General features: G+C 39.3%; 2 protein-coding genes and 1 non-coding gene across 3 annotated transcripts in view; all 3 read right to left on the bottom strand.

Annotated features, from left to right (window-relative positions):
* Positions 1 to 3,134: 3,134 nt before the first annotated feature.
* bcas2 (BCAS2 pre-mRNA processing factor) lies at positions 3,135 to 10,600 on the bottom strand. Its single transcript, XM_036579370.1, has 7 exons — positions 10,490 to 10,600; positions 9,468 to 9,560; positions 9,277 to 9,347; positions 5,339 to 5,500; positions 5,128 to 5,178; positions 3,652 to 3,732; positions 3,135 to 3,560 (listed from the first exon to the last, which is right to left on the bottom strand). Exons 1-7 carry the CDS (start codon positions 10,580 to 10,582, stop codon positions 3,434 to 3,436), a joined length of 678 nt encoding a protein of 225 aa, XP_036435263.1. The 5' UTR covers positions 10,583 to 10,600; the 3' UTR covers positions 3,135 to 3,433.
* On the bottom strand, positions 8,971 to 9,134 carry LOC118814148. Its single transcript, XR_005007708.1, has one exon. It is a non-coding gene; the product is annotated as a U1 spliceosomal RNA (small nuclear RNA).
* A 1,750-nt stretch (positions 10,601 to 12,350) lies between the features above and the next one.
* dennd2c (DENN/MADD domain containing 2C) overlaps positions 12,351 to 13,185 on the bottom strand; it is a 31,382-nt gene continuing 30,547 nt past the window's right edge. Inside the window, 1 exon segment of the mRNA XM_036579371.1 lies at positions 12,351 to 13,148. Coding sequence (XP_036435264.1) covers positions 13,117 to 13,148 — 32 coding nt within the window. The 3' untranslated portion in view covers positions 12,351 to 13,116.

Consider the following 13,185-nt stretch of genomic DNA (forward strand, 5'->3'; position numbering starts at 1 on the left):
TTTGATGTCCTCAGGCACTGAGCAGATTAAAGAGAATAACCAGTTAACACAAATAAAGACAATAAAAGAATTCAGATTTCTGAGAAAATAATGAAACTTCCTTACGAAAGTATTTAAGAAATTCTAAATATTTTTTTTAGATTTGCGTTTAAGAACATTGAGCCTCATTCACCAGTGTCTTAACTGGGAAATGGAAGGTTAGAGCTCGGAATTACGTCCACACGTTTGAACAACAAACACAGACACCTACGCTTATAGCAACCAGCTAGCCAGCTAGGATTTATAATGTTTATGTTGTCTTTATCTTCTTGAAACAATGAAGTTATGATTATAGATTTAACCAACTGTTGTATCTGTATGTTGACTGAAATAAAGTAAATCTCATTAAATTGAGAGAAGTGGTGCTTCATTGCTATTAACTGAGTGAGGAGCCTTTTTGATTTGACATCATATGTTAAACTTCAGGGAATTCAAGAAGAATTCCCAGTTGGGGGGCATTTTTGTTCGATTTTTTCTTCCTGGACATCAGAAATTCTGAAATTGCAGTTTTTTCTTAAATGTGTTCTTGAGAAAGATCCTAAAAAAAGTCTTTGTCAGATTCATGACGTGTTCTTACAGTGCAGAACTGTTCGCACCTTTGTGCTCTTGAGTGTGTAGATTCTGTTCTTACCTACGAAAAAAAACCAGAACTTTTTTTATTCAATTCTCTTGAACCAAACACACAAAAATCCCTGCTGGAATCCCCTCCTCATTTTCTGACCACTCTCTATATGGTAACAGTTAAAAAAAAAACAAAACATGCATGATCCCACTGACATCCATGAAGGAGGGCTGATACCGCAGGGGCGGGTCTTTGGGTCCACTTACAATGATTTGTGAAGTTTAATATACCAGAAATGGTCATAATTCATTTTTACATGACCATTTTCTAATTTCTTCTTTCTTCGAAAAAGCAGTCAGGACTGAAACACTCCATATAACTTCGGCGTGAGTGGGCGGAGCTAAACGAGCTGTTTTTGCAGCTTATGTATATGGACTGGAGAGCGAACGGTGCATTTTGAAATGTTTACATAGTACATCAATGATTTTAAAAAAGCTTAATAAACGTGGTTTTCCATGATACCATGTGCCCTTTTAGGGTGTGTTTGACTGCACTGGATTCTTCTCTTCATATGGGGATTTTCCTCTTCAGATGAAGTGAAGGGAGCACACTGAAGAAAGAATGAAAGAGGAATAGGACACAGCCATGGGTTTTCCGAGGGGCTGGGGGAGCTGAAGGAGGACGTAATTCTTTCAAATCAAACAGCAGAAGTTTGACTGTGTTTTCCCAGTTAGAAATTTCCAGTAAATCAGTACCTGATCTTGTGGTCTCTGGTCTGTTTTTATGATGCCACTTTCCTACTTCATTCTTACACCATGTTTATGAAGAAAGTGAAAGTTATCACTGAGTTTTTTGTTATTTAAGTAGTTTATTTCATCTCTTCAATTTGTCCTTTTTTAAGAAAAAGGTTATAATGAGTTGAACCAACTCTGAGAGTGAAAACACTGTCCAAAATGTCCAAAAGTTTGCAGACACCTGCTCATTCAACATTTCTTCTGAAATCAAAGGTATTAATAAGGAGTAACAGCCTCTACTTTTATGTTAGATTGGTGTGAAGATTTGATGGTAGCCAAAGGAGCTTTAGTGAGGTCAGATACTGATGTAGGATGATCAGTTCTGAATATAAACAAATACAAATATATGTAAACGTTCGAACGCGGCCAGTCAAATTATGTTTTGTTGATATTCTAGATGGAAAATAACTTCATAAATTTTCTAAAGTAAACAACCTTCGATAACTTTAGTTTCTGTTTGTTTGCTGAGTGTAACATACTGGGGAGAAAAAAATAAACCAGAAAATATTATAGTGCCATAATTTTTACACAGGCCACATATTATGTTTTGTTAAACTCATCAAATAAAATTAACTGATCATTAAAGTGTGCAGAAGTGCGTTCTCTGTAGAGGATGTTTTAGCTTACTTACACTTAAAAACGAACAAAATGTCACTTGACTAGCTGCACCCAAACTTTTGCACACTTTATGTGGTTAAGATATATAATAGACACATGGGTGTGTTCAGTGGTGGCAAGAGCCATTTAGGATGCCACAGTTAATGCTTTGAGTTTTTTTTTTTTTAATGTCTTTTTTTTTACTGTTCGCTTTTAATGTTACTGTTCTCATCTTTTTAGTTTGTAAATGCTGTTGCGACTCCACTGTATGTAATCCCTGTTTTATGCAAAATATACAAAGAAGGAAAAGCATAATTCCTTGATCTGAAACATATAACAAACAGTCCAATGCAAACAGCTCCCCTTCACCATTTAACTTAATGAGCAATCACTTAATCACACTTAACTTTCAAATATTAATTAATTGTCCCAAAAGACAGATTTTTAAGAAACCTGAATTGGAAACAGTGAGACATATTTTCTACTTCAGCAAAGGACCCAGGGAGCTCTACTGAGTCTATAACAGTTTAATTATTCAGAGTCTAATCCCAGTTCATAAAAATTAAACCCCTTAGTGCCGTCATAGCCCATACATCATTCAGCCTAACTGTGCCTTGCTAGAATTCGAGTTAGAGCATGCCTCATTTTCCTCAAAGCAAAAGATCCCTAATTTCTAATAGAAGAACCCTTTTCAAACCTTTTCAAAAGGGTTCTATATAGAACCATCTACAGCACATTCTCCATGAATCTGAAGAACCATTTCACCATGTAAACAACCCTTTAATCATGCAGAAGGTTCTTTGAGTGTTCATGGTTCTATACAGAACCATTTTCTTTACTGAAGAACCATCATTAAGTGTGAAATGATGAGGTTTTAGCTGAGATTTTACCTATGAATCATAATTATGAAGCATTTTCATTCCGTATTGTGACGAATTTCTGAGTTAAACACTGTAATATGTTAACAGTTCATTTTATTATTAGAGGCGGGCAAAAGACATTTAAATTTCAAAGATTATGTCTTTTAAAAGTTGTGAGTCTTGCTTACTATGAACAGTGACATTAGGTCATTTCAGGTTGAGTTTAAATTATTTACCTAATGTCAAAAGTCAAGCACTCAGAAATAAACACATTTAGAAAGATTTCCGACAAACGGGTTTTCATTTATTTAACACCCTAAAAAAATCGGAATTACTGGTTTACATTTATACAACTTATAAAACAAACTAAAAAAAAAACAAGAAAACAAATACAAAACTACTAAAAGAGCCTTGTACAAGCTTTAGGAAGCAGTTACAGTTCAGGTGTTCAGCTTTCCATGCCGTCCACTGCTCACTTCACAGTACGGAGATGGACTCCATTCTCCAAAAGGCCTTTTCCACATACTTTGACCGAGCGTTCATCTGTTATCCCAGATTTTGCTGGGCAGGCGCGTCACTTGCTAGAAGTCCTGTCGGATGTTCTCCTTATTCTCCTCTCCCTGCTGCTGTCTCAGCTGTGTGACATCATTCTCCAGCTGCACAATGGCGCGCTCAATCTCATAGTTTTTACTCACGAGGGACACCCAGCTGTCAAAGATAAAGAAAACAGAGTGAATGCTTGTCAAATTGTGCTTCTTAATAATGAATTTCTTTTTAAAATGATACTCAAATCACTCACGTTGATTCAAGCTCTCGCAATTTGGCTCCTGCAGTGAGCTGGTCGTTCTTTCGCTGCCAGTTCAAGTCCTGAATCTGCTTTCTGAAAAGAGACAGGACAGTCGTGGCCAGATTAGGCACAAAATCTTAGCATGAAAGCTGTAAATAATCTATCCTACAGCACCGTTTTCCTTTGTTAAAAGTATATGGTCCACAGTATTTGGATACTAACTCTGAGGAGGGTCATCTTTAAGTGGTGTTTTGAAACATTATTGATGACTGTGTGCTGGCATCGAGGTAAACAGACCACTTTTTTGGAATGCTTTTAAGAAGTCATTAGTCCAGGAATATTACAGCAGTAAACCTTGAGGCGGAAGTGGGTAAGCCTGGTCACCGTGGGTACCAGAGCAAGAAAGCTGTGGCCAGGCCTCATAGCTGTCGTTCCTGCAGTAGCCACAAGCTAGTCACGATACAGCTATATGGTATGCAGTAATATGATACAACACACTATACTGTTACATCCCTAGTGCAGTTTCATGCCTGCGTCAGCAATGAGTGCAGTTTAAATGAGCTGAATTCACTAAATAGCGTGTGCCGCCCCCTACCACCCCCCCCCCAGACCTATGACAGGGCTTTCAGCGGAGGAAGTTAAAATGCACACACAGCTTTCAATGAAAGAAACGAGAATGTCTCAACTTCACAAAAAGACTATTTTCTATTAACAATGTCGAAATGGAAATGACACAGGACATTCATAACATCATGAGACATATCATCTTTGATTGATCCCACTCTGAACTCAATCATAACCTTTCTCGGATCTGGTGCACTTTTTTTTCCCCAGAATTCCCATCAGTGACCAATGCTAGTAGCCAGGCCTCATAGTCCCAACCTAAGGACCATCAAAATGTAAATATGTTGAGGGTTTCTCTTCTTTTCATTTCAATACAGGCATAGAGGCAAGTCTCAAGATGCAGTAAACCCTCTAAAATCTAATTTGGTGCAAACTCTAGATAGATAATGTTGCTGTATGACATCATGATGTGTTAACTGATCCTACTACTGGCTTCATTGCATGCAGTTTAATAATACTGTATGATTAGATTTTAACTGTAAAGATCCATACCTCTATGTCTCTTAGTTTTCTTATATAACTTTGGTTCAGGGGGTATAATCTCCATAGAAAAGCACTGCTAATACAATGGGACACTCTGGAGCAGCTGCACATGAGCCTAAGGTCAATATGCCCAATGCCAAACATCAGCTAGAAGGGGTATTAAGCCCTCCCCCCAGCATTGGGATGTGGAGCAGTGGAACTGTGTTCTCTGGAGTCAAGAGAGTCCAAACCCTCAAACACATGATTGGCTGGGGAATATTTCCATCATACACTGTATGTCCCCCTTTTTCCCCCCAGCTAAAGTTTTGCCAGTGTTAAATTTGACTAAATCTGATACCGTATAAGTTTCTTACTTTGTCACACACGCATAAAGTTACTTACCGAACCTTCTGCAGCTCCTTCTGTGCATTTTCAATCATGAAGGCCAAATTACTGTTCAAAAGAAACAAGAAAAGCAATCATTAAGGAAAGGAGCGCACAACAATTTTCACAGTTGTTAACAACCTGTGATTAAAAAGGTGCTATAGAGTGAAAATTCTCACTCTGTGAGAACAAGGATTAGAACAACAGACGAAAACAACTCAATACATACTCATTAGACACTTTCCAGGCATTGGTCCCATACTGTGCCATCAGTTCTAGGTTTTCTATGCGCACCGCCTGGTGTTCCAGCTGGGCCATGGAGTTATTCACGCAGTCCTGCCACGCTGTGATGTCATTCTTTTGTCCAGATGACGGGGCCGGTAACTCATATCTGAAGATAAGCATATATACATTAGAGAACATTGCAAAGCATTAAGACACAAAAGTCCATGACTGTATAGAAGTTTGAAAGCCTTGGCTGGATGTCATGGAGACTTTAATGAATAGTCCACTGTCACGTCCCCTTCACCTGCTGCTAGGTTCAGTCCTTGGACTGGTGACCGCTGATTCCTGCACAATCTCAAACTAAAACTATTCAGTTGCAGACACTGTAGATTTGCCTTACTAGGCTTGTGTTATTGTGTGCAATGCACCATTGTCCGGTCACGCCCCCTAGCCATTGGCGATTGATGATATTCAGGGAAGGGGGTTTAGGATTAGGCATTTACTGTTTAAAATAAATAAATAAATAAATAAAAATAATTCACGCTTTCCTGTGCCACCATCACACTGTATGAAAGCGTTTTAAATAGCGTGTAAATACAGAGCGCAGGCGTTTCAACAAGGCTGGTTTAGGTTTAACACCTCATTATATGCTGTGCCTGCTTAAACCACAGAAGAGAAGCGCGCTTTCTAGTCAGAAGCTAACTTTGTTCTTGCGATCGGTTGGTAGCTTTTGTAGTCGGTTTAATAAATCAAATGTACATTGTGTGTTTATAGCTTATAAATTGCTTCTTGTTAAAATAAAACAGATAAGGCTTAACCATGTGAAGTACCCCTGTTTATGTCATGTGAGGAAGGCATTCATTATCAGTTTAACAAACATGACAACGGGTGGTGGGGGAAAAGATCCGCCTCACGCTGCTACACAATGTTCTACAGCCAAACAAACATAACAGGGCTGATTCAGCACATGAACATTACACATTAAGAGAAAACAGATTAAGAAATAAATATAATTCAGTCTGTGCATCTTAAAGCTGCAGACAGTGTTTTCGGACATTTACAATCGCCCAACTTCGCGATAGATGGAAACCATCAGCCGAGAAACAGCTCAGGCCTGTTAATGTTCATACTAACTCATAGCATCTTATGGTTTTTAATTAACCCCTGAAAGGCTTCTAACATTAGTCACTGGTTTTCACTGAATATGAATTGAATATGTTAATACACAACGACCCTTATTCATCAAAGTTTCATGAAACGTACAAATGACTCCACCTGAAAATGAGTGGTGATTTAAACATTGAAATGAGTGGTGATTTGAGTGCAACTGATTAATCAGCTTCTGTGACTACACATTAATCACTCATGTATCATTTACAAAGGACAAGCCCAAGTTCATACACATCATTTACACGAAACACCACAATTAAGTAATCAGTAAGGTGAAGAGTCACTGGTTGTCCTTTATGAATTCCACCTGGTTAGAACAGTTTTTACAAGCGCAGCATCGAGGACTTCTTAGAATTAAACCTGCATGACTGCGTGTCTGATCTTTATACATTTGTCTCTTCAACTGAAGGACTAATGAGCTAAAGATTCTGATTCACATTTACAAATCACACATTCACAGCATTCAAAATCAAGTATCCATCATTTAATGCAACATGTGCAAGTTTTATAATTATTTTACATTTTTTGTCATTACTGATATTTTTGAAGATACTGATAATGATTTTCATTACTTAACCACAAATCAAGCATTTTCAGATTGTTAAAGGAAGCTTACAGAATTTTTCACAGCCTGGATATAGCTGATCAGCCAAGACGTTTTTTGGATACAGTTTGATGTACTGAACAAAACACCACCGGGTAGCTGAACGCAGCCATTTTAGTGAACGGGGCCTTCATTTCATACTAAATTCATTCTTAAGAAAAAATATCTGCATTTGTGTCCAAATGATTCATGAAAACGAGTGTATGCTGGAATCTGTGCAAGTGACAACTAAGTTTAGGCCTGTCATGATCATAAAATTGCAGCCAACGATTAACGGCCATGTAAATTATTGTGATTTAAGGTTTAATTGTATTTTCTTGTTTAATGTAAACAGCTATTTAATTACAAGCCTAGACAGGCATAGTGTATGATCAGCTATCTAATTTGTTGTTGTTAGATAGCATCAAAAACGGTTCTTCTATTGTTACAAGCTTGACATCATAACAATAGCAGAACCCTTTTTGGTGCTATATCTTAAAATCATATCCAACACATTCTCCGTCAATCTAAAGAACCAGTTCACCATGTAAAGAACCATTTAAACATAAAACAGTTGGTTCTAAATAAAATCATTCCCTTTACTAAAGAACCCTAGAGGAACCAGTGTACAGTTACACTCAGTCACACATGCAGAGTATCCGATATCACCATCTACATGTGTGATGTTTTTAAAAAATTTTTTAAGACCTCTACATATCACACTTAATACCACCGTTTCCACCACGAAACAACACACAAACGCAAATATGGCCCAATTGAATGTCTGTTTACAAATCAAGCACAGACATGTGCTTTAAAATTACACAATCCTTGCGCTGCTCTTTCAGTTTGACTCAGTTTCTGTCCACAGAAATGAACATGAGCATTCTGCCGTGTGTTTAATATTGAATATGATCCAGTCTGCTTGACCTCCTTGATTATTTGGCTGCCATGTACTTTAAAATGCTGCAACGTACAGTGATAAACTCTCTGAACCAATAGCTTTTATTTGGACTATTTTTGTGAGTAAAAAAAATATAAAGTGTAGTGAATGTGCAAAAATTTCTGTTGATGCTGTGGCTCTCTCTCAATCTTGAATGGAAACCTGCTTACTGTGAGCCATATGCCACCAAAACTATGTATAAAACCCACCCGTGACTTTCTTTGCTCACGAATCGGGACTGGTTCGAAACCCAGAATCGCCTGGCAGAGGCAGTGAAGCAGATCGTTTCAGTTGTAGTTTCGAACCGGTCACTATTCGTGAGTGAAAGAAGTCACGGGTGTGTTTTATACACAGTTTTGGCGGCTTATGGCTCACAGTAAACAGGTTGAATCACAAAAGCCTCATACTTACTTTTTATGTGCCCATGTTTTGACAAAAGGCAGCAGCCCATGCTGCAAGTTTATATATTCCATTGTAAACTAGTTCCAACTTTAGATTAGATTTAGACATTTAGATCCATTTGTTAGCGTCTGAAAACGCAGCTCACTGCTGCAGGTTGTGGAATTCAGTTTCAGTGCCTCGACAACAGAACTGGATTGATTTAGCTGACAATGATCCAATGAAATTAAGATTAAGTTAAAGATTAAGTGACCCTTATTAGTCCCACAACGGGGAAATTTCACCTCTGCATTTAACCCATCCGTGCAGTGAAACACTACATACACACTAGTGAACACACACACTAGGGGGCAGTGAGCACACCTGCCTGGAGCGGTGGGCAGCCCTATCCACAGCGCCCAGGGAGCAGTTGGAGGTTAGGTGCCTTGCTCAAGGGCACCTGAGTCACATACTGTCGGCTCAGGGGATCGAACCGGCGACCTTCCGGCCACAAGGCTGGTTCCCTAACGTCCAGCCCATGACTGCCCCCAAAGAATTTTGTCAGGGGAGAGCGCGAACGCAGTCCCACACTAACAGAAATTATGCAGTCGAAATTCTCGCATTTGGGGAATTTGCAAGAGTCAGTACAACTGAAGTGCAATGGCCGAGCCTCGTCCTGGGTGAACCACCTTCGTGATCATGGTATCGCCCCTGCCAGGTAAGTGTGAAATGTATGTGGACATGGCAAATTAGTATCTCTAGTAGTAAAAACAAGGCTTTTTCAGGCATTTGATGCTTTTCTTTTAAATAAGACTTGCAAGGCTTTTTTAAGGATCCGCAGGATCTCTGTGATTTCTATGATACCCACCTCTTCATGCTGAGCAGCTCCATGGGTTGGCGGGCGGCAAGCCTCTCAAACTCATTCCGCATGATCTCTGTCTATGGGTGCAAAAAACAAACAAGTCTCGCTTTTCTAAACACTGAAAATCTTCATGAAACAACGATGCTGGCACAGGCCTGTAATATTTACAGTTCCTAAAAACAGAAGCCAGAACATACCTCAAAAGTAGAGAAATCTGGTGTTGGCAGGTAACTTAGGTAATTCTTTGTAGGTCTGTAACGCCGCGTCTCCTCCTCCACCAAGGCTGCGGCCTGAAAAAGCAGTTGAATGCCGTACATCAAGTCTAAGGTATAATTTGCAAGGAAAACACACCGCCAGTGCCAGCAATATCAGTAAACTGGACAGTGCTTGTGGCAAAGAAATAAAAGTGACAGTGAAGTGGAAAGGGAGGTCACTGAGGAGCCACAACATGCAGCATCACACTGGACATCAGTTGTGAAAATTTAAAACTGTGTTCACCCTATTTTCTTGTTCAAGCTGTGTTTATGTCCAGGTGATGAAAATACTGCATTATAGAAAATCAGAAACAGTCGAACTTGAGCAAATAAGATGATCAATCACACAAAAGAATGTCATTACTTGTTTTAGTCGTTTGACAGCCCTTATACATATTCATATTATTCAAAAGAAAGCACTTCCAATGATGGTGCACTATGTAGAGCAAAAGAGCGCCATTTGAGACGCAGCCCTGGACTCAGTCGACTTACTAGCCAAGACACTAACATCACTAGCTAACTAACTTCTTGGGCAGTGATTAATGCGACTTTTAGTGTGTAGCTTTTTTGAAGAGCCCTAGCTAAAGACATATTCGTAGTCAAACGCAATATATTTACGTATTGTTTTGGTTATCTTTGTGTTGCTTGGTTACCACCGAGCTTAGTTTATGCTCGTAAGATGCCATAATTCAGAGATTTTCCATCACTAATAACTCAGAAATGCCCAGACGGACGAGAGGAAAGATGATTTTCAGCTTTAGATAGATGAGGGTGAAGTTGGCTTCCAGTTCGCCAGCTTCTTGTTCGAATTTTCCCGTTCCACCTTAAATGGTTCAGCAACTGATCTAACTACTCTCTAGCGCCTGGCGCTGCCGCACCATTTAAGGTGGAACGGGAAAATTCGAACAAGAAGCGTGAAACCGTCCATTTTCGACCACGCTATTAAACTCTATCAGTCTACTTACAGCTTCTCTGACTCCCGGGGCATCGTAGCCTTGATCAAAATAAGGCAGCGCGTCCACAAAAACCTCGCCGGCTACTGAGGAGGTTCCAGCCATGTCTGTGTCTGAGAGGAAGCGCTGTAGCAGCACGCTGCCGCTTTCTTACGGTTTGTGTTTTAGCGCCACCTGCTGCTCTGGAGCCCGCTGGAGAAAAACACTGCTTGCATCAGGATTAACTTTAACGTTTCTGTTGTTCAAACAAGCAGCGAGTTTACTTTTTAAAGTCTTTTTCTTTTTCTTTTTTAACGCGTTATTCCACGCGCCCAATACTATTAACGTCTGGCGCATCCTCGCGACTTCGGTTAATGTTGTTACTCGGGTGTGTCTCAAATGAACTCTTCGCTCCCTACGTAGTGAACTACTGTCTAGGGGACGAAAGGCGAGTGGCTTAATTACATCATACATGAACGTTTTTTACAAACACTCCTTCTACACATGAAGAAGGAAGGAGTTTTTTTTTTCTCAAAGGAAAAAAACAAGAATTTAGTAAGTCATTAAAAAAAAAAAGTATATATTTTCTCTCTTTTCTCTGGGTGAGTGGGCAGGGTTAGAATAACTTTGTTGTGTGCCAAATCAAGCATCCTCATGGGCCAGCTTTGGCTACAGTTTTGGCAGCACTGCTTTAAATAAATAGTTAAGCACCAGAACTTACATTTATATATAACTTTTAACTTTTGGAGTTGGCAACATCTTAAATCATATTTTTGTTGGTTCGACTTGCAATGCATCATACAGATTAGGACACACATGCATCACCATTCTGAGGTGAATTGAGGGTAATTAGCATTTTATTATTACATTTCTCATTAATACTTTTGTCATTTATGTCTGAATGTAATACATATTTAGCGTATTGAGTAATATATATATATATATATAAACCATATAACATATAAAGAAACGTAAAGTGCACTCCGACTCTCCCACCCCAACAACAATATATGAGTGTTTAGCCACACCAGTCATTTCACCAAACATTTCAGCTGCAGTTCAGCCAATATAAACACAATACGGCCCATTTAGTGGTTGAGTTTGACACCCCTGTTCTATGTTAAGCCCTCACCTGCTGCAAACAGGAGACAAATCTGAAAAAATTAACATCAAGATCAAATTCATGGAACAGAAATACTTCAGAAAACAGACATTTTTCTGTCAAAAATACAAAGTATGTTTACTTTGATACTTTTGTATATCTGGGTCTTTTGTAGCAGTTTGGCCAGGTCACCCTGCCTAGAATTAATTCTACACTGGGACACTCTAGAACATACACTATATGGACAAAAGTATTGGGACACACCTTCTAATTATTGAGTTCAGGTGTTTCAGCCTCACCTATTGCTAACAGGTGGATCAAATTAAGCGCATAGCCTTGCAGTCTCGATAGACTGACACTGGCAGTCATACTGATAAGCTCAGTGACTTTAAACATGGCACTGTCATAGGATGCCATCTCTGCCCCAAATCTGTGAAGTTTCTGTCCTGCTAGATCTGCCCCGTCGACTGTAAGTGCTAATTGTTGTTTTAGCTGCAAAGAGGGACCAACTCCACATTATTGCCTATGGAGTTAGAATGGGACGTCATAAAAGCTCCTGTAGGTGTCCCAATACTTTTGTCCATATAGGGTATCTGAATCAGTTAACTAAGGGAACAAGTGGGTAATTTGAGACACAGCAGCTGTTCACTCCTGCAAAATGTTAATTACAAGATGATAAGCCCTCAAAATGACAGTGCTGATTTGCCAGTACTGCACACAGACAAGGGCTGCTATATGGGAACTACTGCACTGCTGAAAGCTCAAATACACCAAACGATAAAAGAAACAACATTTGAAACATGAAGGCATTTTATTTGAAAATGACACAGAACATTCATGGTTATACAAAACACCCATATAAAACTGTACAAAATGTAAAAGTATTTTGAAATGTGTCTTTGCAGACATTAATCCACAAAAACTTCCAATCGAAAAGAAAAAAAAAAACCAACATAAGAAGTGAAATCAGAGACTTTAAAAATCTGTCGAGAAGCATTATCAGTGTGCCTCAGAGGAATTATAAATATATATCTTCTGACGGTGATGAGAAACCACCTCTTCATTTTAACCACAATTACCTGTGTCTGGAAAGGCTTTAGGGGTAAGGAAAATCCCAGACCTGTTTACTATAAAATAGAATGTTTTGTTTTCTGAGAGTTAAAAAAGGTTCAGGGTTAGTGTAAAAAGAACTACTTCATTAGCCTGAAACTTACAGAAATTCACCCCAAGATTTCTGCTTTACACAATAACATGACACATTCTTCTCCCTTTCCTCCCAGCTCTAATTCAGTCTTTCGTCGTTGCTTGTTTATAAAAATCCATTTCCAGTTTTCAACCCAACACAATTGCACTGGCGCTCCCAGCAGGAGCGTTTTCAGGGTGGAACAGGCCCAGTCCAGGCTTGACCTCATCTCCACCCGGCTGGCTGGTCTTCTCAGAGGGAGAAGGATCACTGCAGCGATGGCTGAATCACAGGCCTCCTCTAAGCGCTCTTTACAACCACGGCTTTCGTCATTTGGCACTTGACACCCGGCTTTTTCTCTGCTTAGGCAATCCCTCACTTCTTCTGTAAGAACTTCATTTTGTTCCCTAAAAACACAACAGACCGTCAGTGGGAGGAAAAGAG

Source organism: Colossoma macropomum, unplaced genomic scaffold (genome assembly GCF_904425465.1).
Source record: "Colossoma macropomum unplaced genomic scaffold, Colossoma_macropomum, whole genome shotgun sequence".
Classification (NCBI taxonomy): Eukaryota; Metazoa; Chordata; class Actinopteri; order Characiformes; family Serrasalmidae; genus Colossoma; species Colossoma macropomum.

Coding starts and splice junctions, on each gene's coding strand:
- bcas2 (XM_036579370.1), bottom strand. CDS start 10,582: ATGGCTGGAACCTCCTCAGTAGCCGGCGAGGTTTTTGTGGACGCGCTG. Junction 9,561..10,489: donor CCCCGGGAGTCAGAGAAGCT/GTAAGTAGACTG, acceptor CTGCTTTTTCAG/GCCGCAGCCTTGGTGGAGGA. Junction 9,348..9,467: donor CAGATTTCTCTACTTTTGAG/GTATGTTCTGGC, acceptor TTGCACCCATAG/ACAGAGATCATGCGGAATGA.